This window comes from Corythoichthys intestinalis, chromosome 8 (assembly GCF_030265065.1).
Source record: "Corythoichthys intestinalis isolate RoL2023-P3 chromosome 8, ASM3026506v1, whole genome shotgun sequence".
NCBI classification, from domain to species: domain Eukaryota; kingdom Metazoa; phylum Chordata; class Actinopteri; order Syngnathiformes; family Syngnathidae; genus Corythoichthys; species Corythoichthys intestinalis.
The window spans coordinates 35,284,068-35,309,679 of record NC_080402.1 but is presented as its reverse complement, the minus strand read 5'-3'; the positions used below and the strand labels follow the sequence as shown (position 1 = coordinate 35,309,679).

Here is a 25,612-nt window from a genome sequence, read left to right as displayed (position 1 = left end):
AGTGTTACCTATCAACCCAATAAATCAACAAATAAGCTGCAGTGGACTTTAAACCGCGGGATTCAAAATGAGGGGAAAAAGTAGTGGCTTCTAGTCCGAAAATTACAGTATTCACAATAGTTTTTTTCACCTAGCTGTGCAGATTGGCAGATTCTCAATAATATCGAAAACTGATTTGATGAAATTTAGTATGGGACAACGCTTTCCTGTGATTGGCCCTGAGTGTGGTCTCAGTTCACAATATCTGTAATACTAGTATAATGACCATGTGTTTTGATCATTTAATGTGGGGTGTTTGAAGTGTTCCAATCATCGGGAAGTAGAATTCACCAAGCGTTGGCCGAAGCCCACAGAAGGGATGTGGCTGAATTAAATGTTTTAACGATTTTTTGACAGAATGCTCACATTCAATCACATGGCAATTTCATCCATTTTGGGATTATTTACCGCAAGATTTGCTATTAAAAACACAGTTGCACACAGTATTGGATTTTGGCACATGAACGCAGTCTTAAGCCCTATTATCGTCGTGTGCATGTCGCAAGCAAGAAGAGGGCAGGTACTTGCATTATTCGGGTCACCGTAACTCTTCCAAACATTCCATAAAATGGATGTAAGTTTGTTTCAAAACTTTTAATTGTACTACATGTGAGCACAATTTCTGTTATTTCTTTACTCCATGTCGATTACCAGTGACCATTCCAGGCTGTCGACCACCTCCTCAAAATCAGCCACGGCTGGCTCCAGTTTATCCTAAACACTAATGAAAACAACCATTTATAGAAAACTGATAGACGCTTAGCTGTGTTCAGCAGTGTTACCTGTCAGATGTTTCAGGTAAAAACTCACACTAACCTCCTTACAGGTGGTCTTGCTGCTGTCATCTATACAGACACGCTGCAAACATTGGTGATGATTGTAGGAGCAATCATTCTCACCATCACTGGTATGTGCACTCATTTTTCACCCATTACTACAGAAATGTGCTCAAAAGTGTGGATGTCGGTCACAGCTTTCAACAAGATTGGAGGCTATAGTAACCTGGAGAAAGTGTACAGCATGGCAGTGCCCAGCAAGATCATACCCAACAGTACCTGCCATCTACCTCGAAAGGACGCCATGCACCTGTTCCGAGACGCTGTCACTGGAGACTTGCCCTGGCCTGGCATGACCTTAGGACTCACAATCCTGGCTACTTGGTACTGGTGCACTGATCAGGTAAATCTGCACAAATGAAACCTTTGTGCTTTCACTGAATTTATCGAATTGATTTTGGTTAACGTCTCAGATCGAGGATTTTTTTCCCCTTTATATGGTCATCCAAATTCATCTTTGCTATAATGTCAAACATATCACACCGATAAGTTAGATATTGTTCGGACTTGAGCAAAAGTGAATGCCAATGCAGTCCAAATTTCATTTGGTAGTTTATGTTCATGATAACTGTATTGAAATAAAGCTTGTGTTCGGCAGTGAGCAGGCATCCACTTAATAATCCACAATTAATCACTAAATCACAAGTGTCAAACTCAGATCCGGCCAGTTACATTATTTTCTGTGGCACGCAAATGGAAATCGTATGCATTTACTTCTTGTTTCTTTATATAATACCAAGATTGTGGTCTCTTTTAAAAACATTATAATATTGCAAGCTTTACTTTGTGACGAGTCCCCCTTTTAAATTAAATTGAACGATTACCGGTAATCAGTTTTTACTAGCTTCTGATTTTAAAAAGTAACATTCAATTTGTTGCGAATGCAATAATTATATGTTGGCCTGCGATTGGCTGGCAACCAGTTCAGGGGGTACCTCGCCTCATGCCCAGATTTAGCAGGATAGGCTTCAGCTCCACCACGACCCTCGTGTGGATAAGCGATGCATAAGATGAATGATAGCCCTCTGAAGGAAACCGTAACAATTATGTTGCCCGTGACAAAACTAGTTTGACACCCCAGCTCTCAATCGAAAATATCAGACTCGCTAGGTTTGGCCCAGGCATTATCACATTATGTTTTTTAAGTTTTTTTTTTTTTTTTTAGCATCAGGCAAAAAAATAAAGAATCCAACAAAACTTGATCACGGGACGGTCCCAAGGAATAAGTGATTCATGTTGGTGCACATCCTTTTTGCTTTTGCAGTGAGGCCTTCAGGTGCTGACCATCAGCTCGTGCAGTTTGAGCATTTTTAAATGTAGAATTTAATTGTATTAAAAGATTTTGTATAACTATTAATGTTTGAAAAGTAAGCGTTTTTTGGGTCCTGAATTATGGTTAATGTTGATGACATTCTAACTCATGTATTTAGGACAAAAAAGGGTATAATATATAAGCAGAAATGCTTTTTGCAACATTCATTTTTCGTTCCACATCATGTCAATAAACCCCATAGTAGATCTTTACAATTCAATAACTTTATTCATAAAGCGATCTCACAATAGCCACAGCCGTAACAAAGTGCTTGACAGAACACCTGACATAACACAAAAACAGTAATACAATCATCAGGTAACCAATGAAATCTTCTTATTCCTCTGTGTTTTTGAAACGGTAAAAGATGAAAGGGGAGAGATCTAAAGTCTCCTTTCAGGAGTGGATCAGAGATGTCACGATCATGATGTCACTCATTCCAGCTAACAAGCTTTCGAAGTATGCAAATGTAGCTTCCTTGGCGAGTAACATACTCACATACAGAAAGAATGTGCCCATCAATCCACGAAACAACAAGTGCCATGCGACCGGCAAGAGGCAATAGTTGAAATGTGCCGAGGTTGCCCCCGAAAGAAACGGTGCTGTTGCAAGTGAGTGCACCATAGAAGCTGAACCGATCAAGTACTGATACACTCGTCCAATGAATGGCACAGGCAAAACACTGAAAGCAGTCCACAACAGGACCACACAAGGGACAACACCTAATGATGGGGAAAAAAAAAACAAAAAGGAAAACATTGTCGACAGCAAGCCCTGCCCTCAATGTCAGTGACCAATCAGTGATTTCAGCATAGTGGTCATTTAAAACTTAGTTCACTGACTCCCGGCACAACACGTCAACAATCTTGAGTTTATGTGTGATGTATGTAAAAGATTTTACAGTGCAAATTTCTGAAAGAGTCATTGTCACGGGGCTCAAGTAAAATGGAGGTCTCATTTGTAAGACTGCATTATTAGGTATTAATCCAGTGAAAAATATGATTGCATATATTTACAGTTAACCAAGATGTTAATGTAATTCATTTACTTACAATTCCTATTCATGATATGTAAATTCAAATCAAAGATTCCATTCTTAGAGTAAGCGTTACCCCAAAAGCATGTCAATATCTAAAAGCATTCTCAGAGTACCTGGACTTGCCATCATTTCTATCTGGAAGCCTTGTTGCTGCTTTGAGAAACTTTCTTCTGCATGTCTCCACCTCGTCCCTTAAAATATTTACAATTGTTCAGCTTGGACATAGGTGTAATTCCCCCAGTGGGGTTGGCTGCCCGTGATGGTGAGAAAGTGTTAGCGGCCCTCTTGCTGTAGCCCGGGCTGTGGCGGCGTGGCGAGCGGCTGGATCGTGTTGCGTTGGGCGGCTGAAGTGTTTGTCCCTGCCAGTATCGATGTCCTCCTATTACAAGGCCGCTCGATCGTTGAGGGCGGTGGAAGCTCCCTGGTTTGGCGATGATGACTTTTGGGCCTCTCAGCCTCCCATCGCGATTGGGAGATCTCGAAAAGGGAAACATCTGCACATAGACAGGGAATTTTCATTAGCAACGACAATCATTTTGTGTACTTCTCACCTGGAATAACTTCTCAGTTATTACTTTGTCCCACATTGTCACAATTTAACATGAATATTTTTTTTATTTCTTTAAAAGTTTTTCAATATTTTTAACTGTTTCACGCATAAGATGAGTCAAAATGGGAGTGTGCCCAGTTGAAATGTGTTAACTGTGTATTTTTTTTTATTTGATTGCAATTGTGTTTGCAAATTTAACTCATTGTGTCAAGGGAGTGGCTATTTCCTGGTGCTTAACTGAGCTGCACTATGCATACAATATATAAAAATTGCAGCATTTAAATTTATACATGTGCATTGGCTGTGGATTATTACAATACTTTTGTCGCGTGACCAAGTCCCGCCTTTGTCACTTTGAATAAGTTCTCTTTGTATAGTACAGTAGTGAACAGCAAAGCTTGATGTCACTGAAGAACCTTCTAGTCCACATAATAGTCCATCTGCGATGTGTCAAAGCCACCACTAGCATTGCAAAAGCTTTGTGTATTTCAGTGACACACCCATTCCACGGACAGTCAGAGCAAAGACATTAAATTCGAAATATTGAATATTTAAATTGCATCCAGGAAGCCGTATATTTAGGATTTTACATAACTGCAAAGAAAAAAAATTAAATGGCTTTAAAATGACATTCTGAGCCCTTTAAATGCCAATTGCCATGCAAACCTGGTAAATGGTATCCAAAGTAGGGCTGCAGCTATCGAATATTTTAGTAATCGAGTGAAAATTCTATCGATTAATCGAGTAATCGGATAAAACAAATATATTTTTAGGTGAAGAGCAATTATAAACATACATGAGAAAACAAGACATTTCATCTAATCTTGAACCATTTTCAGTCAATCATTGTCTCTATTTTCGATGTATATTGTTAAAAACAGCCAACAACTGCATCTCAGATGTAACTAGAATAAAAAAAAAAAAGACTAATTCACTGCTTTTACAAAAAAAAAACCTTTAGATCTTATTAAAAAAATACATTATATATTTATATATATATATATGTACACACACACACACAGGGTATATACCTAAAAAAAATGCCGCTACGCTTGACAACACACATCAATTAAAAGTTAGGATTTTTTCCCCCACGTGTTTCAATTGAATTTCTATTTGTGTCAAGCGATTTTTAAGTTCTAGTTAAGTTTTAAGTTAGTCTAAACTGTAAATCCTGATAGGATTTTGAGTTTTTCCAGTGTTCAAAATAAATGTATGATACAGGCTGTATTGGCGCACATTAGGGACCAGTGCTTCTTGGTGTTTTATCCAGCAATGACTACTGAGCTAAAATTGATAGTTAGCATTATTGAGTTTTTATTTTACACCCTCATCACTCCACAACGCTATGTTATGTTAAAGCCTGTATGTAAGACACGTTAGCCACGCATCGACAGTGGTCATAATAAATAGAAACCTAGCCCTCCGCAGGGCTAACGTTAAGTGAGCTCGTGACAGTAACTTAAATCTTATTTATTAGCGCTTAGCGCTCTTTATTAGCGCTTAGCGCTCTACTGCTTTAAGATAGCGGCTGTTTACTAACGCTGCACAGACGCGGCCGAGTCTGTCATTTCGCATCTAGTTCAACATACATGTGATCTCTATGAGACTCATCAGACGTTACCTGCTATCAACGTAGCATCGTGCGGGCTAGTATTTAGCAACGTCGGCGTCGTTTGTAGCGGCTGTCGGCTGATGTAACAGGGATTCCCCTATATTCAACAGATTGTGGCGCACCGCCACACTAAAATGAAAGCCGCCACGCCTGGCAAATGAGATGTATTTTATTTATTTATTTAAATTAAAAAAAAAAAATTTAAGGCCGCTTCAAACTAGCGGCAGCCGAGTGGGAGGAGTTCAGCGGAAACCTATTCATTGTGTATTGTAGCCTAATGTTCGTAACTATGCAGGCCCCCCCTTAAGAGACGCAAGGGGAACGAGTAGGAAGAATGGGAGAACGAGCGAGATAGCGAGAGATAGCGGTCGCATGTTGTAGCAGCCCGCTGTTATTTTGTTATTGTTTTTCTTTATTATTGTTACCACAATAAAGTGGGTAAGCAAATACAGACTTCTCTCCTTCTTGCCCATATCCGGGGCATTACAATAATTTGGATCGGACTTTTCGGCGAAAGTGAGCGGTGGACGGCCGTCTTGGACGGAAAGCAAACTTTGACTAACTTGCGCTGAGAGACTGCGGAGAGGCGGGGCCCAAAATAAAGCCTTGCTCTATTTTCAGAGCGTTGGTCACAGTAAACGATTTATCAGTTCAAGCAGAGTAAAATGATACATATTCACGGTACAAGAACGTCGTTTCTGTGTCCATCGATTGGTAAGAAAAGGCTGTTTGTACGAGTGACGTGTGGGCGCTCCCGTCAGGGGGGACATTTCACGTGGAGTGGCTATTTTTCGGCACAACACCGGCGCGCCAACTTCAGACAATTACGGCTGACGAAACTTTGATAAATGCGCCCCCCCACCCAAATTTCGCGAGCTCTGGGACACTCGAAAAATGACTCTCATACCTCTCCTTGCTAAGTTAATGGTACCTCGACGTGCCTTTGTGTGGAAATTTAGTTTACGAACAACGGGGAAAAAACTATTCACCTTCTCACCGAATCAAGTAAAACTCTTTACACGGCTATTAGAATTCCCCCAGTGCTCTAAATGGGTCAGTTGACAGAAGGACTGTTATTGTTGTGGTAATGTAGTACTTATGAGGGTCAAATAAAAGGAAAAAGGAGGACTACGACGGTGGTCTGCAACCCGCGGCTCTCGGGCCGCATGCGGCTCTTTAGCGATGCTTCGGAGCTTTTTTTTTTTTTTTTTTAAATGGAAAAAGATGGGGGAGGGAAATATATTTTTTTGTTTTAATAGGATTTCTAGGAGGACAAACATGACACAAACATTCTTTCAATTCATTAATATTGTAATGAAGTTAAACTTGTGGTGGCATAGTACAACAGAGTAGTCACGTGGTGCGTCATTCTCTATAGGATCCACTGCAGGGAAAACAAACATTTAATCATGAAGGCTAATTACGTATTTCTATATTAGGCTAATATAGCTAGTATCGATAATTATAAGGCTTGTAAAAGGCTTTTAATTTTTTGTGGCTCCAGACATACTGTATCAGTTTTTTTTGTGTTTTTTTGGGGGTCAAATATGGCTCTTTCAACAGTTTGGGTTGCCAACCCTGAGTCACTACGAGATGTAAGTCGTACTATTGCCACGAGAAAAAAAGTCGCATTAGTACATCGGGTAATGTAGCTGTAATCAGCTACGCATTTTACATACATGTACTGTAGCTGAGAGGTACAACATTAGCCTGGCTAATGAAATATTTCAAATATATCTTTGTTATGGTTCTTCTTGGGGGAAAAAATGAAGAAAAAAAAATTCGCTGTGGCACGACATGGTGAGGCTGTCCGACTCCGATGCAGCCCACCACCACAGCTTCAAAAAATCCTAGGGGAAACACTGTGTAAGTTTTTTTTTTTTTGCTTCTTCCTCTACGCACATGACATCAGCGCGTTGTCCCGCATTAAAAGTAGTCCGAGCAAAACGTGATGCTTAGAGCTGTCAAAATAAACGATTACTCGAGGCAGATAAAATTACTCGGATCAGTTTTTAAACTCGAGTTACTTGAGTTGCTCAAGTATTTGTTTCAGCTCTAATCCATAGTTATGAGAAATATTTAAAAAAATAATATTAATCAAACTTTAGGGCCAAGGTAAACTCTGCTTGTTATAAGAATTTAGGATTACTGTATACAGTATATTGATGAGTTAAAGTGTAAATGACTTTGATGCAGCTGACATGTGATCTATTCCTGATTCAGAGATTTATTTGTCATTGACACCAGCTCTCACAAGATGACAACAGATGCAACGAAATTCCGTTCGATGAGTGGGCATCGGGCCACTGCAAACTTTGTTCCGCGCCGCCACTTCTCTCTCTTCTTCATAAATTACAGAGCAAGTTACAAGTAGACCCACATATATCGTACAACATAGCATGGGTATGACATGACGCACAGGTCACGTGCAGGGATTTTTGTACGCAAAAAAAAAGGAGAACTACCAGTCATGGCTGGAGGAAGGGGGGGGGGGGGGGGGGGGAATCAGTGATAGTAAGAAAAAGGCGGTGGCGCACTGAAGGGGGGGAGGTTGTGTGTCAGTATGTGTATGCGCAAGTGTATCAATATTTGTACGTGTCTGTAGACAAAATAAGAGTCGCAGGGCCCTGCGACCAGCCTTGGGAAGAGATCAAGGGCAAGAGATAGGGCCATCTGTGCGGCTTTCTCCAGGAGAAGGGAGGGGTGGGCATTCACTGAGCTTGTCCAGGCGTTGTCCACTAAATTTGCAGGAACAGACTATCCGTTGCTCGAACCCAAAAATGAATTAAGGGAAAAGAAGATTATTGGGTGAATTTTGGATGAATAACATTTTGCTTAGGGCTGTCAAAATTATCGCGTTAACGGGCGGTAATTAATTTTTAAAATTAATCACGTTAAAATATTTTACGCATTTAACGCACATGCCCCGCTCAAACAGATTAAACTGACAGCACAGTGTCATGTCCATTTGTTACTTATGTTTTTTGGTGTTTTGTCGCCCTCTGCTGGCGCTTGGGTGCGACTGATTTTTTTTTGGGGGGGGGGGTTTCAGCACCATGAGCATTGTGTAATTATTGACATCAACAATGGCGAGCTACTAGTTTATTTTTTGTTTGAAAATTTTACAATTTTATTAAAACGAAAACATTAAGTGGGCTTTTAATATAAAATTTCTATAACTTGTACTAACATTTATCATTTATGAACTAAAAGTCTTTCTATCCATGGATCACTTTAACAGAATGTTAATAATGTTAATGCCATCTTGTTGATTTATTGTTATAATAAATAAATACAGTACTTATGTACAGTATGTTGAATGTATACATCCGTCTTGTGTCTTTTCATTCCAGCAATAATTTACATAAAAATATTTAAATATGGCATATTTTATAGATGGTTTGAATTGCGATTAATTACGATTAATTAATTTTAAAGCTGTGATTAACTTGATTAAAAATTTTAATCATTTGACAGCCCTAATTTTGCTATTTCTTGACGTTTTGAGGTGATTGTTCAACGATCCCTCTCGGCAAAAAACATGAGCCATGTGAAGGGAGCGTCCATCCTGGCTGCCTATCTGAAGATGCTGCCCTTCATCTTCATCATCCTTCCGGGCATGATCAGCCGTGCTCTCTATCCAGGTAAGGACGCTTGGATACAGATGTGGGGGTTAGGGGATTCATGTGAGTAAATGAGCATGGGAATAGGTGAGTAAAAGAGCATCAAGTGGAGCATTGTTACAGGTTACCACTTTTTGTGTCATATCCTTCATGTTCTTCATAAGCTGCATCCTGAATGTCAGTCTTTACAGACTACTTTAGTATGATCTTAGATTTATTTCAATAGATAAAAGTATTTTGAAGTACTGTTGCTTTGTGGCAATCATGTCCAGACCTGAAAGACTAAAATACAAATTTGGTAATTGAGACAATTGTTTAGTCGTCGTCGTCACTGTATTCTACAATATTCTCACAGAAGCTACATCACAGCTCACATACTGGAGCGAGTGCCCTGTGATAAACAGATTCAGTTGTGATAACAAGGCTGGGTTTACTGTTCCAAACATGTAACATAGTGAGATAGACTGTAACCCTTGCTGGGACTTAATAACACACTTGACAACAGTCACAACACTAACAATTTAAAGAGATAAAGTATGGAAATTGTACTTGTGCTTGTATACAAATGCCAATCCAATCCTAAAAGACAGTTTTATCTGCCTATACAGCATCTGAAAATGCGTCTGTTAGTCATTCTAAACATCCAGGCAAATTCACATCTTAAGCACCAGGTCCATCCACCATTATCAGCGAGGCTAGGTGAGGATCCAGAGCCTTTTAATATTGGGTGTGAAAAAAGGGACTACTTCTTGCTGCTAGGAGTAATTTGTGCATGCTAAGTGTTAGGAAAAGTTTCAAATCATGGGTAAAAAATATTTAATGAAAGGACACTGTCTCACCTGCCCTAAGCGTCTATGGGGTGAGCCATGGCCCTGCCTCCGCAGCTGCTGCGACTGGCGGATAAGGGCTGCGCTGTCCTCCGTCCCTTTAGGCTCCCGCAGGTCCAACATGCTCTGAGAGAGCCGGGCCATCATGTTGACGCCATCCATAAGCCGGTTGCCACGGCCGGATCCTGTGCTGACTCTTTCAGGATCCGGCGGCGGAGAGCAGTCGTAGTACTCGTCGTCGGAAGCTGTAGAAGCGCTCGACGGGTCATCGACGGCCCCTCTGTCGCACATGACCTTGGTGCTGTCCTGGCTACCGTTATCGTTGCTACCCGAGTCGGTGCCCTCTTCCTTGGAGGTGACACGGGCAAGGTCAGGTGGGGCATTGTCATTGTCGTTGGAGGCGCTCACGGTGTTGTCAATTTTAACCAGAGTGACCTGCGCTTCGGTGAGCTGGTCTGAGGGGACTGGGTCGATGACCAAGTGCAGCGTTCGTCGCTTAGGTACAGGAGGGGCTGCTGGAGTTTCTCTCGAGTTGTCTGATGGTTGAGGCTCTACAGAGGGAGCATGTGTTTGTTGTGTCTCCAGTTTGCGAGGTGCGTCAGCCTGTGGAGGCCCCCTGGAATCTGTTACATCAGCACTGTCTTTTTTTGGAGTTGGCTGTTCCTGCGACGCTTTGCTGGTTGCAGGCTGTGGAGCAGATGTATTCCCTAATGCAGGTTGCGTGTCACATTTTGCATCCTGACTGGACCCCTCAGCAGGACCCGTCAGTGGTGAGCTGAAGCGAATGGCCTGACTGACCTCAAAGCGCTCGGACCTTTGCAAGTGAACCTGATTGGCTCTTTTCTCGTCCCTAATGTTAATGAAGCCGATTACGTCGCTCGGCGGGTCTGGCTCCGGCCAAGTGGGAAGATACGGGATCAGGTAGGCTTTCTCCATATTGACCAACGCTGGATGTATCTCCGGCTCCTCAGAAACATGCTTTAGACGCCCCCTATGAATTTTTACGCCAACGGGGACCTGTGAGTTCTTATGGCTGGAGTTCTGGTCTGAAGATGTGGGACTTGTGTGAGATCCCACGGCAACCAGGGCATACTTTGGATTGATGAGCTTCTTAGCAACAGTGGCTGGCACGACAACAGGGGTGGCCTGAGGAAGCGGGTCGGGAATGGGCTCGTCGACCATGGGAACCTTGCTGAGAGACACGCTCCGTGACAAGAGGAATAGTTCCCGAAACTGGAAGTCAAAGGTCTCCATGGCTTGTCCTGTAATCACGGTGATGAGGTTACGGTCCAAGCGGGATGAGGACCATGTGAAGCTGAAATAACCAAACACCAGACATTATTAAATGCTAGTGAACTTTTACTTACTTACTTACTTTCAAACCTTTTTCAATAAAACTAATATTTTACCTCTTGTGTTATGAAGAATACTTTTTTTTTTTTTCCACTCTTTTTCTTTTACATGGCAAAAGACGGCACACTGTATTACAATTGCACTTACTGTTGTTCATTCACTTGTTTAATATTTACGGCCAAGAAATATTTTTTTCAACAAGTCAGTATTCAATGTAACAATAACTTTTCTACTATACTATCTTAGGTTAGTGTTACTACTACTTTCCAACTTACCGGTACATACAAATGTTACGTTACGTTGGTACTGGAAGAACATTGTAAACTGAGGAACTACTGTAGTGTTTTACCACAATTAGCATTGTCTAGCAATAGTTTGGCAAATCTGGTTTCCGAGTTGATTATAGGTTTAAAATGACAACTATATTTTGATATTGTTCAACACCACAACAAGTAAACAACATGGGAAGAAATGGCAACAGACTATGGCAAGATGACTTTCATGGAGATGTTAGAGTGAATTTTTTAGTCATAAGGGTTTGTTCTGGCTCATCCCAGAAGTGTGCATTTGATTAATTTATTGATTGAAAAATCTCCAAATAGTGTTATGCCATGCTCACCTGTATGAACCAGAGATGGCTCTGTCTCCATCTACCAGGAGGAACTTCTGGCTCAGGGAGCCCCGAACCTTTTGAGCTGAGCGTGTGAAGAACTCCGCACCTCCACAGCAGCGCACGCGAAGATTCTAAACAAACAAAATGTGAAAGATGATCTACTGAAGGGACAAAGGATTTGGGGGGAACAAAAGGAGAAAGAACACCAAATAGTTTTTACTTAATGACAAGATGACTTTCCTTTGATGCCTGTGTTGTTTACAGATGCTACAGATTATCTGTGTGCATGTGTGTCACACCCTGCAGTGTTGTCTTTTGTCCTGTGATAAAAGGGTGTGGTGCAAGGCAATCAGTTACCTCATGGATAAAGTTGTGGGTAAAATTTCACATGGTCATAAAGAAGTTATAAACGCGAGAGTGAAGGTGATAATGGCTGATAAGATGGAAAGGTTGAAAAGAGAGGTATGGATGGTTTGTATGAAAAGGAAAGGGTTACACTGTGTTTTTTTCAGTGGAATGACTCCAGCCTGCCATATTTGCAAGAGCTCCGCTTAAGTGTTTTCTGTTAGTGCCCTGACCAGTTTCACTCAGAGGGAGTGAATCACATAGAAATATAGCCTATAGCGCCTTACATGCTGCAGCTTGTTGAGTTTATCAAGGCCTTCAAGTGAAAATGTGGCGGATTTGTCCATCGTTTTCCGCTTTAAAACACTTCAGCAATTTCACTACTCACTACCCCACTGAAATCAGATTTCTGTTTAACATTTTTTTTGCTTCCTAGAATTTTAGAAAAAGCAAATAACACTATTCAAAATTGTTTGTGCCCTTTTCGGTTTTCCCCTTTTATTTCTTGTTTCTCCTAAATCCAAATAACCTTTGAAGTATTTTTTTTCAAGAAAGTTTTTTTTCTGTTTTTGAGCATTACCGTAAATTAGGGTTAAGAGTTACAAAATTTTAAAATAATAAGTATATAGTATGGCAAAACTGACTGTGCTTTTGTAAAGTATAGTTGGACACTGTTCACAGTCATGTTACTATACCAACGGGGCATTGTGGATGCTCGTCGATAAAAATCTAATCTTTTTTTTTCTTTTCTTTTCTTTTTAATGTCCTGAAGAATAAACTTCAATAGTTTCATTAAATCAGCCATAGAAAATTAACTTATCAATAGCAGCCATCTGTTCATCGACTTCATCTCTTAGTTCAACATCAAAACACTGTCTGCCCATCTGTATTTATAGCTGTGTGTGTGTGTGTGTGTGGGGGGGGGTGTACCTTTAGGTGTCCACGATGCATATCAGCTCGGCCACACATGGAAAGAAAAGAGGGCACTGCCGCCATGTCAATAATTATGTATACAGGAACTTTCCGTCTGTATCCTGCATCCAGCAGGTCTCGAAATATATCCACATCAGTAAAGGCATCCATTACCACAGCTATTACCTGCACAGACACACACACATATTAGACGGAAGAGAAATGGCAATAGTTTTTGTGTCAAACCTTTACAAATTTACCTTGATACCGCTTACTGAGCATTTTACAACCATTGATGGCATATTACAGTGGGCCTGAAACTAAAAATAATGACTATGAAAATATTTAATGAATCTAATTGACCAACGAGAAAACACTTTATTTTTCTGAAAAGGTGAATGATCCCAAACTGGCAAGTGAAATGCAGTACACACAGTCTTATAGAAATATTACCAAAATAAGGCAAATTTTGAAAGAGTTCAAATTTGATTAGATTATGGGTTTGCACAACCTACTGAGACATACTGCCACAAGGTTTAAAATTTATTTCAGTTTAAAATTATACATATATATATATATATATATATATATATATATAATTCATTCATTCATTTTCCATGCCGCTTTTTCATATATGTATGTATATGTATATATATATATATATATATATATATATATATATAATTTATATCATAATTTTTTACATTTGCAGTGCTTAAAAACATTTATTAAAATATTCATACACACATACTTATACAAGTTATACAACTTATACAAGTTTTTTTTTTTTTTTTTAATTATACTTGGGAAAAAAGTGAAAAACATGTCTTATATGTATCTCTTTCGAATGCTGTTAAATGTGAATACATTGAACACACAAATACACAGTGATATGAAAAAGTAAAGTAGTAAACCTTTTTGAAATCCTTACATTTCTACATAAAATCACCATCAAATGTGATCTGATCTTTGTCAAAATCACACAGACGTAAAAACAGTGTCTGCTTTACCTAAAACCACCCAAACATTTATAGGTTTTCATATTTTAATGAGGATAGCATGCAAACAATGAGAGAAGGGTGGAAAAATAAGTCAGTGAACCCTCTGCCTGAGGAGGTTTAAAGAGCAACTGAAACCAATTTTTACCAAAAAAATTAAGTTAGGTGTGTGCCCAATCACTGATGAGTGGTTTAAAGCTGCCCTGTCCACTATAAAACACACCTGGTAAAAAATGTCTCGATAAGAGGCATTGTCTGATGTGCATCATGGCTCGGTAAAAAGAGCTGTCTGAAGACCTGCGATCAATGATTGTTGATTTGTATAAAGCTGGGAAAGGATACAAAACCATCTCTAAAAGTCTGAATGTTCATCAATCGACAGTCAGAGAAGCTGTCAACAAATGGAGAGAGTTTGGCACTGTTGTTTCGCTCCCAAGGAGTGGCCGTCCACCAAAGATGACTCCAAGAGTCCAGCGCAGAACACTCAGAGAGGTAAAAAAGAACCACAGAGTGTCTGCTAAAGACTTACAGCAATCACTGGCACAGTCCAATATTTCTGTGCACACATTACCTATATGTAAAACTATGGCCAAGTATGCTGTTCATGGGAGGACTCCACGGAGGAAACCATTGCTTTCTAAAAAAAAAAAACATTGTTGTTTGTGTAATGTTCGCAAAAAAAAAAACACTTTGGCACTCCACAGAAATTTTGGCAAAATAGTTTGTGGACTGGGAGTAACACACAACGTCACGTGTGGAGGAAAAATGAAACCAACATCAACACCTCATCCCCACCGTGATGCATGGTGGAGGGAGCATCATGGTTTAGGGCTTTTTTGCTGACTCAGGGCCTGGACAACTTGCAATCATTAATGGAAGAATGAATTCAAAAGTTTATCAGAATGTTTTGCAGGAAAACCTGAGGCCGCCTGTCAGACAGTTGAAGCTAAAAGAGAATGGATGCTGCAACAAGACAATGATCCAAAACACAGAAGTAAATGTACTTCAGAATGGTTTCAGAAGAACAAAATACATGTTCTGGAGTGGCCAAGTCAAAGTCCAGACTTGAACCCTATGGGATGCTGTGGCATGACCTAAAGACAACGATTCATGCCAGACATCCCAGGAATCTGACTGAACTACAGCAGTTTCGTAGAGGAGTTTCGAGAGTTTCCTACAGGAAACGTCTGGTTGAAGTTATTGCTGCCAAAGGGGGACCACAAAATATCAAATGTGATGTTCACTTACTTATTTTTCCCCCCTTCTGTCATCGTTTGCATACTATCCTCATTAAAATATGAAAATCTATAAATGTGGTTTTAGTTAAAGCAGACACCGTTTTTTCATCTGTGTGATTTTGTCAAAGATCAGATCACATTTAATGGTGATTTTACGCAGAAATGTGAGACATTCCAAAAGGTTCAGATACTTTTTCATACTTATGTCAATAAGCTCCGCCTCTACTTCCACATTGACCGTGACAACGAGGGATCACTGTAGACTGATTTTGGGAAGTTGACTTTCATTTTGGCGCTTACGTTTCTCTGAAGGCACCACACATGTCTTATATGTATCTCTTTCCAATGCTGTTAAATCTGAATAAATACATTGAACACGCCAATGTACATAAGTTCGGCCTCTACTTTTCCATTGACCGCAAAAACGAAGGATCACTGTAGATTGATTATGGGGGGTTGACTTTCATTTTGGCTCTTACATTTCTCTCAAGGCACCATTCCAGTGGTTTAAAAAAAAAAAAAAAAAACCCCTCTTAATTAGAAGATGAACCTTTTTGTGTTTTTCAAGGTCAAACACCTACCTAATAAAGGTGTTATTCCAAGACCTACAGTGCCTTGCAAAAGTATTCGGCCCCCTTGAACCTTGCAACCTTTCGCCACATTTCAGGCTTCAAACATAAAGTTATAAAATTTTAATTTTTTGTCAAGAATCAACAACAAGTGGGACACAATCGTGAAGTGGAACAAAATTTATTGGATCATTTAAACTTTTTTAACAAATAAAAAACTGAAAAGTGGGGCGTGCAATATTATTCGGCCCCCTTGCGTTAATACTTTGTAGCGCCACCTTTTGCTCCAATTACAGCTGCAAGTCGCTTGGGGTACGTTTCTATCAGTTTTGCACATCGAGAGACTGACATTCTTGCCCATTCTTCCTTGCAAAACAGCTCGAGCTCAGTGAGGTTGGATGGAGAGTGTTTGTGAACAGCAGTCTTCAGCTCTTTCCACAGATTCTCGATTGGATTCAGGTCTGGACTTTGACTTGGCCATTCTAACACCTGGATACGTTTATTTTTTAACCATTCCATTGTAGATTTGGCTTTATGTTTTGGATCATTGTCCTGTTGGAAGATAAATATCCGTCCCAGTCTCAGGTCTTGTGCAGATACCAACAGGTTTTCTTCCAGAATGTTCCTGTATTTGGCTGCATCCATCTTCCCGTCAATTTTAACCATCTTCCCTGTCCCTGCTGAAGAAAAGCAGGCCCAAACCATGATGCTGCCACCACCATGTTTGACAGTGGGGATGGTGTGCTCAGGGTGATGAGCTGTGTTGCTTTTACGCCAAACATATCGTTTTGCATTGTGGCCAAAAAGTTCCATTTTGGTTTCATCTGACCAGAGCACCTTCTTCCACATTTTTGGTGTGTCTCCCAGGTGGCTTGTGGCAAACTTTAAACGAGACTTTTTATGGATATCTTTGAGAAATGGCTTTCTTCTTGCCACTCTTCCATAAAGGCCAGATTTGTGCAGTGTACGACTGATTGTTGTCCTATGGACAGACTCTCCCACCTCAGCTGTAGATCTCTGCAGTTCATCCAGAGTGATCATGGGCCTCTTGGCTGCATCTCTGATCAGTTTTCTCCTTGTTTGAGAAGAAAGTTTGGAAGGATGGCCGGGTCTTGGTAGATTTGCAGTGGTCTGATGCTCCTTCCATTTCAATATGATGGCTTGCACAGTGCTCCTTGAGATGTTTAAAGCTTGGGAAATCTTTTTGTACCCAAATCCGGCTTTAAACTTCTCCACAACAGTATCTCGGACCTGCCTGGTGTGTTCCTTGTTTTTCATAATGCTCTCTGCACTTTAAACAGAACCCTGAGACTATCACAGAGCAGGTGCATTTATACGGAGACTTGATTACACACAGGTGGATTCTATTTATCATCATCGGTCATTTAGGACAACATTGGATCATTCAGAGATCCTCACTGAACTTCTGGAGTGAGTTTGCTGCATGAAAGTAAAGGGGCCGAATAATATTGCACGCCCCACTTTTCAGTTTTTTATTTGTTAAAAAAGTTTAAATTATCCAAAAAATGTTGTTCCACTTCACGATTGTGTCCCACTTGTTGTTGATTCTTGACAAAAAAATTAAATTTCATATCTTTATGTTTGAAGCCTGAAATGTGGCGAAAGGTTGCAAGATTCAAGGGGGCCGAATACTTTTGCAAGGCACTGTATATCATATGACTTATGATGTCAGTTTTGTTTGTTTTTTTCTAATATGCACAGGCGTGTTCTAGTAAATCTTGTTTGGTGAATACTTTGCATGTGTGTGCATGTGCGAAAGCAACACGTGTGCAAAAACACCTCTAGAGGATCAATCCTCGACAGCGCTGCAGATGACAAGCCACGATGACCCAGTTAGTTTGGCTGACGCGTCTGCAGAGTGAAGCACTGGGAATGTAGAAATCTGTCCAGTATGTCAAACCTCAACTTAACCCAACTTTAGTCTATTAGAGATTAAACAAACCCAGTGAATCAACAGCCAAGTTAAAAAGAAAATTCAGGATCTGAAAAGAGATCAAAATTTGAATTATTTGCATAAGAGCTTTAAGAAAATATCTGTGATTTGTTTTTCTAACAAGCTGATGGCAGAGACCTGAGTGGCCGCAAATTCCTCACCCCAGACAAAAATTGAAGTTTAAAGTGGGTGTGCAAAATTAACAGTCAGGCAAATTTGTAGCCTTCCTTGTGATCAAAGTTGAAAAAGGTTAGATTATTTAATGTGTCTGAAAGACAATCCTGTAGTGAACAGTGTTTGAAGAGTTATATTATGCTCCCTATCTACCTGCAAAACATTACAACAATTGCAATAGTAAAAAAATCAATATTGAAACCACAAATCTTTGCTCAACAGTGAATTTAACCGAGCCACAGATTGTGTGATGGGCATGTGAAACGAATCGATGTAGCCATTAAGTAAACGGCCACTTTACCGTAACGTCTTCTATTTTTTTTTAATTCTGCTATGTTACGACTTTAAAGGTCTGGGTTATAACTATACGCATCTGATTTACGTGATACTTTATGAATTTTAGTCAGTTGTGTTATTCATCTCAAGCACACAATACACTATAAAAGCAGTCAACACGCACCTGGCAATTTGTTTTCCTTCAGCATCCTCTGTGGGATTGCTAACATTTTTAAAAAGTATGTTAACATGTCACAAATTTATACTCTGCTTTAGCAAGGCCAGGGTTTAGCAACAGAATTGTCAAAAAAATAATAAAATAAATAAATAATAAAACGCTGTCGTTTTTATTGCTTCAGCTGAAGCACTGAGAATGGTGAAAAATACTTAGGTAGTCAATCTTGACTATAAATACCAACCCATTAGGTGGATGCCAACAAGTTAGGCATACATGTTTGGATTTGAAAATAAATTAAAATTATGTTGTTGAATTGTTGGGCGGCACGGTAGCTGGCTGGTTAGCACGCCATCTCACAGCTTTGAGATCAACAATTAAATTCCAGGCTTTGGCCTTCCTGTGTGGAGTTTTCATGGTCTCCCTGTGCCTTCGAGGGTTTTTGCCAGGTATTCCAGTTTCCTACTATATATCCCAAAAAGACGCAGGGAAGGTTGACTGACCATTCCAAATTGCCTGTGGGTGCGAATCTGAGCGTTAATGGTTGTCTTACACCTGCAGTCAGTTTTGAGACACTCCCCCATTCAGTAGGATGAGAAAGTGTCTCAAAACATTTGATCTTTTCAGTAGGGTTAAGTGTTTTAACTTTTGACCGAGAGTGTACAGTACATTGATAAAGTTCAAATTGATAAACTTGTTTAGCAAATATCCATTCATTTTGAATAAGATGCCTGGAACGACTCACAAAAAAAGATGAGGCAGGGTAATGTTTACCTTACCGTACCATTCCTCCACTTAGTGTTTAGCAACCGAGGACAGTAATTGTTGAAGCTTTGTAGTTTGTCAAAGTCGAAATTCTTTTCCATTCTTACTTGATTTACAACTTCAATTGCTCAAGAGTCTGGGTCTCAGCTGTTGTATTTTATACTTAAACATTTTCAATGGGGCACAAAGCTAGACTGTTGGCGGGCCAGTTGGATACTACAGAAGCGTATACAGTGGGGCAAATAAGTATTCAGTCAACCACTAATTGTGCAAGTTCTTCCACTTGAAAATATTAGAGAGGGCTGTAATTGTCAACATGGGTAAACCTCAACCATGAGAGACAGAATGTGAAAAAAAAAAAAAAAAAAACAGAAAATCACATTGTTTCATTTTTAAAGAATGTATTTGCTAATCATGGTGGAAAATAAGTATTTGGTCTATACCAAAAGTTCATCTCAATACTTTGTTATGTACCCTTTGTTGGCAATAACGGAGGCCAAACGTTTTCTGTAACTCTTCACAAGCTTTTCACACACCGTTGCTGGTATTTTGGCCCATTCCTCCATGCAGATCTCCTCTAGAGCAGTGATGTTTTGGGGCTGTCGTTGGGACACACGGACTTTCAACTCCCTGCTCACCCCATGGCGTCAAAATGATAACAAGAACGGGGAGCAAAAATCCCAGAACCACACGGGGGGACCTAGTGAATGACCTACAGAGAGCTGGGACCACAGTAACAAAGGCTACTATCAACAATGCACCACCAGGGACTCAAATCCTGCACTGCCAGACGTGTCCCCCTGCTGAAGAAAGTACACGTCCAGGCCCGTCTGCGGGTCGCTAGAGAGCATTTGGATGATCCAGAAGAGGACTGGGAGAATGTGTTATGGTCAGATGAAACCAAAATAGAACTTTTTGGTAGAAACACAGGTTATCTTGTTTGGAGGAAAAAGAATACTGAATTGCACCATACCCACTGTGAAGCATGGGGGTGCAAACATCATGCTTTGGAGTTTGCAGTTGCAGTTTTTCTGCATAGGGACCAGGACAACTGATCTGTGTAAAGGAAAGAATGAATGGGGCCATGTATCGAGAGATTTTGAGTGAAAATCTCCTTCCATCGGCAAGGGCATTGAAGATGAGACGTGGCTGGGTCTTTCAGCATGACAATGATCCCAAACACACAGCCAGGGCAACAAAGGAGTGGCTTCATAAGAAGCATTTCAAGGTCCTGGAGTGGCCTAGCCAGTTTCCAGATCTCAACCCCATAGAAAATCTGTGGAGGGAGTTGAAAGTCCGTGTTGCGAAAAAACAGCCCCAAATCATCACTAGAGGAGATCTGCATGAAGGAATGGGTCAAAATACCAGCAACAGTGTGTGAAAAGCTTGTGAAGAGTTATTCAAGAGTTATTAGCCTCCGTTATTGCCAACAAAGGGTACATAACAAAGTATTGAGATGAACTTTTGGTATAGACCAAATACTTATTTTCCACCATGATTTGCAAATAAATTCTTTAAAATCAAACAATGTGATTTTCTGTTTTTTTCCACATTCTGTCTCTCATGGTTGAGGTTTACCCATGTTGACAATTACAGCCCTCTCTAATATTTTCAAGTGGGAGAACTTTCACAATTAGTGGTTGACTAATTACTTATTTGCCCCACTGTAGTGACATGTGCCGAATACTGGTCAAGGTAGTCATGCTGAAATAAGCATGACTCGCCCTGAAAATGTTGTTGCTAGGAGAGTAGCATATGTTGCTCAAAAAACTGATTGTACCTTTGAGCCATTAATGGAGCCTTCATAGAGACGCAAGTTACTCATATATACAGGGCATACATAGATACATACATACATACATTACAGATGTTAGCTTTTGAAATTTACGCAGATAAAAATCCAAATTGTCCTTTTCTTCTGCAGCCTGGAGGACACGACGTCCATAATTTGCCCCAAAAACTTTTAAGTGTGGCCTTATTAACTTTTACTCCCTTTATATATTTTACACACACGGTATATACTGGCATGTATAAATAAATAATAGGCATAAACTGACAGAGGCACAGTCAACCATGGATGAGATTTTGATTCAATGAATTCTTGGGGTCTTTTAAGATGAATACAGATAGCACTATCGAGAATATAGATGTAGAAGAAGATGTAGAAGCTTGATGGTAAGTAGCTAATTTTGATTTTATTTTATGAGATCAAGGCACTATATTCCTATGGTTTTGCTAAATTTGTGAGCAGCAAAAAAAGATAGCTGATCTTATGACAACAACAAAATAACACCTAATTAGTATGCATTTTATTAGACTACAGAATTCTAAATTTGCCACAAGCAGGAATTTTTTTAGGTTAGCATAACTCCCCGATAATGACACATGGACTTTACCTCTTTTTATTGAAGTGATTTTTTTTTTTATCTTGTCTTGCAAAATTAGTTAAAAAGCCTATTTTCAACATTATAGAGTAGAAAATTAGAATAATAGATATATTATTTGAAATGTTGAGATTACATGTGCCGATTACCGGTTTCAATGTATACTGTAGTATGAAAACGTCACGGTTTCAAAACCGTAAAAATTTTCCATCATACCGTCCCTACGGATTTGGCTATTTTTTATGTCACAAAAATGCAGGGAGGAATCCCATTCGCTTGCAGCTGTAAGGCTCAACCCTCCCCCACCGGTTGTTGCTCAGTGTCAGTGAGTCAGCTGTGCTACGCGATGGCTGGAGGAGGTGAAACTCCTGAACTTTTTTCCCCCCATCAAAGAAAACGAAATCGTTAGTATGGTAGTTATATGGTAAGTTACAGACGGCCGCGGCTTAGTAAAGGTGGTCCAACTGACATGTAAAACATTTTTGCGGAGGGTGGCTGCATAGGAGGCAATACCTCCAATATGATTTTGCATTTACACAAAATTAAAGGTTAGTAAACAGTGTCATAAAAGTTTCCCGCCAGCTACGAGTGTCAAATCCAGCATGGTTAGTGTGTCTAGCAGTGGTAAAACGTGTTTTTTCTCTCTGGCGACTTTCTGTGTTGAGAAAGAGTGTGTGTATAATGCAAACATGATATGAGTCATACACACACGCTTTTTATGGAATTTTTTTTTCTTTTCTGATGGTAATAATGTTGAGCTGTGGCTGTGGGTTCACCGAAAGCACTGCATTTATTTTAATTTTATTTAGAATATTTCAGTTTTTTTTTTTTTTTTATAACTATTTATTCATTTATTTATTTTAACATTATACTTATGTTCCAATTTGCTACTGTTGTGAAAAATAATATACTGTTCAATGGATTTTCTTTTCTTTTTTTTTCCAACCCAGATATCTCAAATGTAACACATTTTAGAACTGCAATTGCAATACCGTGAAACTGCGATCATACCGTCAGAATCTCATACCAGCACATGCCTAGTTCACAGAGGTGGGTAGTAACGCGTGACACGTACCCCGTTATTTACTTGAGTAACGTTTTGGGAGAAATGTACTTCAAAAGTAGTTTTACTATGCCATACTTTTTTACTTTTACTTGAGTAGATTTGTGAAGAAAAAACACTACTCTTACCCACCTACCTTTGACTACACAAGAGTCGTTACATTTTTCCTCTTTATTCTTCATATTAGATTTATTATTTTTTTGCCAGTGATGCCAAGAGCGGCTCTACCAATTTCACCAATGAGCCGTCGCAACAATAATCACATGACTCCATTCCACCAATCAGATGCAAGCTTGCCGTTCTATGATCACGCCAGCCTGTTCAATCACGTGGCGTCTTTAAAGCACCGTAAAAAGTATTTGACATAGAGCACTGCCCTCAACATGACTCGAAAGTACGGATTTAAACCTCTCTCCCAGTTTTTTATTTGGCACTGATTGACCACGGAAAACCGGAGATCTTTTTAATGTCATAATAGTAACTATGAAGGAACTACTGTATTCATAATTCAAACTAGGAACTACTTTCTCCGCTAGCGGGCACTCATGCTCTTTGGACGAATAATGCTTCATTTCTGTCTTTTTTCTTTTTCTCTTGCTGGAATTCAATGGGGGTTTTTTTGTATTTCTTTTGCTTAACGTTATGTAACGTGTTATTGTACAGTATTATTATAACAATACTTCATATAGATAAGTTTGTGCTGAGACAAAAAAAAAAAAAAAAAAACATTGTTTGAAAGAAAAAAAAAAAGCAGTTACTCACAATGTTACTCGTTACTTGAGTATTCTTTTTACCGGATACTTTTTACTTGTACTTGAGTAAATTTTTTGGGGGATTACTTTTACTTTTGTAATATTATTTTGAAGTAACGCTACTTACTTGAGTAAAAGTTTTGGCTACTCTACCCACCTCTGCTAGTTGAGAGTAAAAATACAATGTCAGACACCTAACCACTTAAAGGTGTTAATGCTTGACCTACTATATGCATATTTACTTTGTTACTTCCTCCCAGTGTTAATTTGTGCAGAATTCATTTCTACCTTTTGGGCCGAAGCGATACTCTTGCGCACGACCTCTTTGATGTGTGATTGACCGTAGGTGGGGGGCTGCGTGTATACATTTACGCGCGTCACCCCACGGTACGAGATGGCTTCAGGCCAACCGAGGTCCAGCTCTGCCACTGAGGCCTCAGACCGGTCCGGCCAGTACTGAAGCGAAACCTGTCCGTCCAAAGCTCCATCTTCCCCAGACCCAGGGGTCGTGTTCCCCGCGTGACCCCCGGGGGTCTCCGGCCTCTGGTGGTACTCGTACCCGGGCCGGTAAAGCTCGGCCGTGTGGGCGATCCGCTCCAGCTCGGCTTCTGACAGGAAGTCCCGGACTTTATTTTCAAGGAGGTATTCCCTGAACGCATCACGACCCTGAGTGATGAGCTTTTCTAAAGCCAGCCGCTGGTCCTCACTGTAGAAAAACTCCGGCTTGCTCTCGCTCACACGCCAGTTGACGTGGTGGTCGTCCAGACATTGGATTTGAGACAGTGCCATGGTCGTGACGAATCCACTTGTTTAAATAGTAAGTTGGAAAACAGCAACTCTTTTCCACTTCCCGGTCGTTCAGAATTCCACAAATTATCCGGCTTTCATTACGGTTATCTCGTGAGCCACACAGTTAAGTGGTAAACACGAGCAGAAAACCTCCACCGTGGAGCTTCTCATTGGACGGAAATTAAAAGTCCTGGAAAAAGGTCTAAACAAACACGAATGTCGACTTTCTCTCAAACAAACTCAAGGTGTAGTTCCCCCGCCCAAAGCCACGCCTTACACCTGCCAAAGGAGGACATATAGACGACACCGGCAACCCGGTTCAACAGGGCCCGGCAAACATGGAGGAGGCGGCTGTCTGGCGGAGGAGTATATCTCGTGTCAGACTGTGAGTCAAGTTTGAGCGGAATGAGCGGGGGGAGTCATGAATCCTCTTCGCGTACAAGTGCTGAAGCAAAGCGAGTGACTCAGTCTGACGAGACACTTTTTGTGCGGCGGCTCAAAGATGGCAACGGTCGAGGTCCACGAAAGACACAAAAAAACGAAAGTTGCTGAATATGGCGCGTCTACGTGGCACGAAAAGCTTCGAGTGTAATGGAAGCAAAAAATCCGCTTAATTTAATCAAGTTTGCATCAAAGTAAAAAAGAAAAGTAATTCGACGTCCGCAGAAAGTTAGTGTAGAGGTGTAGATACCGGTGCGTGAGAACCTGGAATTCGGCAACGGAAGCTTGAATGCCAGGGGACCAAGAGGCGGAGTGGCGTCGTCCGGTTGTCCATGGAGCGAGTCTAAACTCCACCCCTCTTTCTGGGAAGTGGGAGATAAACTTGTTTTCGCCCGAAAGTCTTGTTTATGTACAAACTATGGTAGCTGCTGATTAAAAAAAAAAAAAAAACACGTAAGAATGAGTAGAGTAGACAGATTGCTGAACATGCTGATATGAGGTAATGATCTATTAGGGTAAAACAAATATCATCAGAGTGTTGTTTTAAAAAAAAAAGTGACATACTGTAATTCTCAGCCTCAAATGGATTATCAGTGAAAAGCTAACCCAATTTTGATTGCTGGGCCACAATGAAATACTCGTGTGGCTCAAACGCATGTCTCGAGTTATTTACTTGCTTTCATGAATTACAGATGCCTGCCTTTCACAAGCAACTCATTCATTTTCAATAGTGCCATCCAATCAAAGGGCACATTAGGCCTCTACCAGGGGCGTCACTAGGTTTTAAGAACAGGGAGGCTTAGCCCCCAGAACTTACATAGGATGTAAGTGAACGTAGCGTACAAGCATAAAACTTTACAGACAGCAAACAAAGACTGATAGTTTTATATATATATACAAATTAGGGCTGTCAAAATTATCGCGTTAACGGGCGGTAATTTATTTTTTTAAATTAATCACGTTAAAATAT

The 25,612-nt window shown here is 40.2% G+C and overlaps 2 protein-coding genes across 3 annotated transcripts in view; one reads left to right on the top strand and one right to left on the bottom strand.

Annotated features, from left to right (window-relative positions):
- Positions 1–25,612, top strand: part of slc5a10 (solute carrier family 5 member 10) — a 59,325-nt gene that overhangs the window by 7,191 nt on the left and 26,522 nt on the right. The window contains exons 6-8 of the mRNA XM_057842867.1: positions 866–946; positions 1,013–1,218; positions 8,900–9,035. Coding sequence (XP_057698850.1) covers positions 866–946; positions 1,013–1,218; positions 8,900–9,035 — 423 coding nt within the window. The remainder of the gene's footprint in view (positions 1–865; positions 947–1,012; positions 1,219–8,899; positions 9,036–25,612) is intronic.
- On the bottom strand, positions 3–25,007 carry fam83gb (family with sequence similarity 83 member Gb). Of its 2 annotated transcripts, none has more exons than XM_057842862.1 (5): positions 24,893–25,007; positions 13,083–13,250; positions 11,814–11,938; positions 9,854–11,156; positions 3–3,720 (listed from the first exon to the last, which is right to left on the bottom strand). In XM_057842862.1, the coding sequence occupies exons 1-5, from the start codon at positions 24,974–24,976 to the stop codon at positions 3,358–3,360; spliced, it is 2,043 nt and encodes a 680-aa protein (XP_057698845.1). In that variant the 5' UTR covers positions 24,977–25,007; the 3' UTR covers positions 3–3,357. The 2 variants fall into 2 exon arrangements, with proteins under 2 accessions (XP_057698845.1, XP_057698844.1); XM_057842861.1 differs by having other exon boundaries at positions 6–3,720; positions 23,701–24,996.

What these genes read in the sequence shown, in the direction of transcription:
- fam83gb (XM_057842861.1), bottom strand. Translation starts at nt 24,201, where the DNA reads ATGGCACTGTCTCAAATCCAATGTCTGGACGACCACCACGTCAACTGG. An exon ending in GTATCGCTTCGGCCCAAAAG is followed by an intron (nt 13,251 to 23,700) that starts GTAGAAATGAAT and finishes GTGTCTGTGCAG; the next exon opens with GTAATAGCTGTGGTAATGGA. An exon ending in TGCATCGTGGACACCTAAAG is followed by an intron (nt 11,939 to 13,082) that starts GTACACCCCCCC and finishes TTGTTTGTTTAG; the next exon opens with AATCTTCGCGTGCGCTGCTG.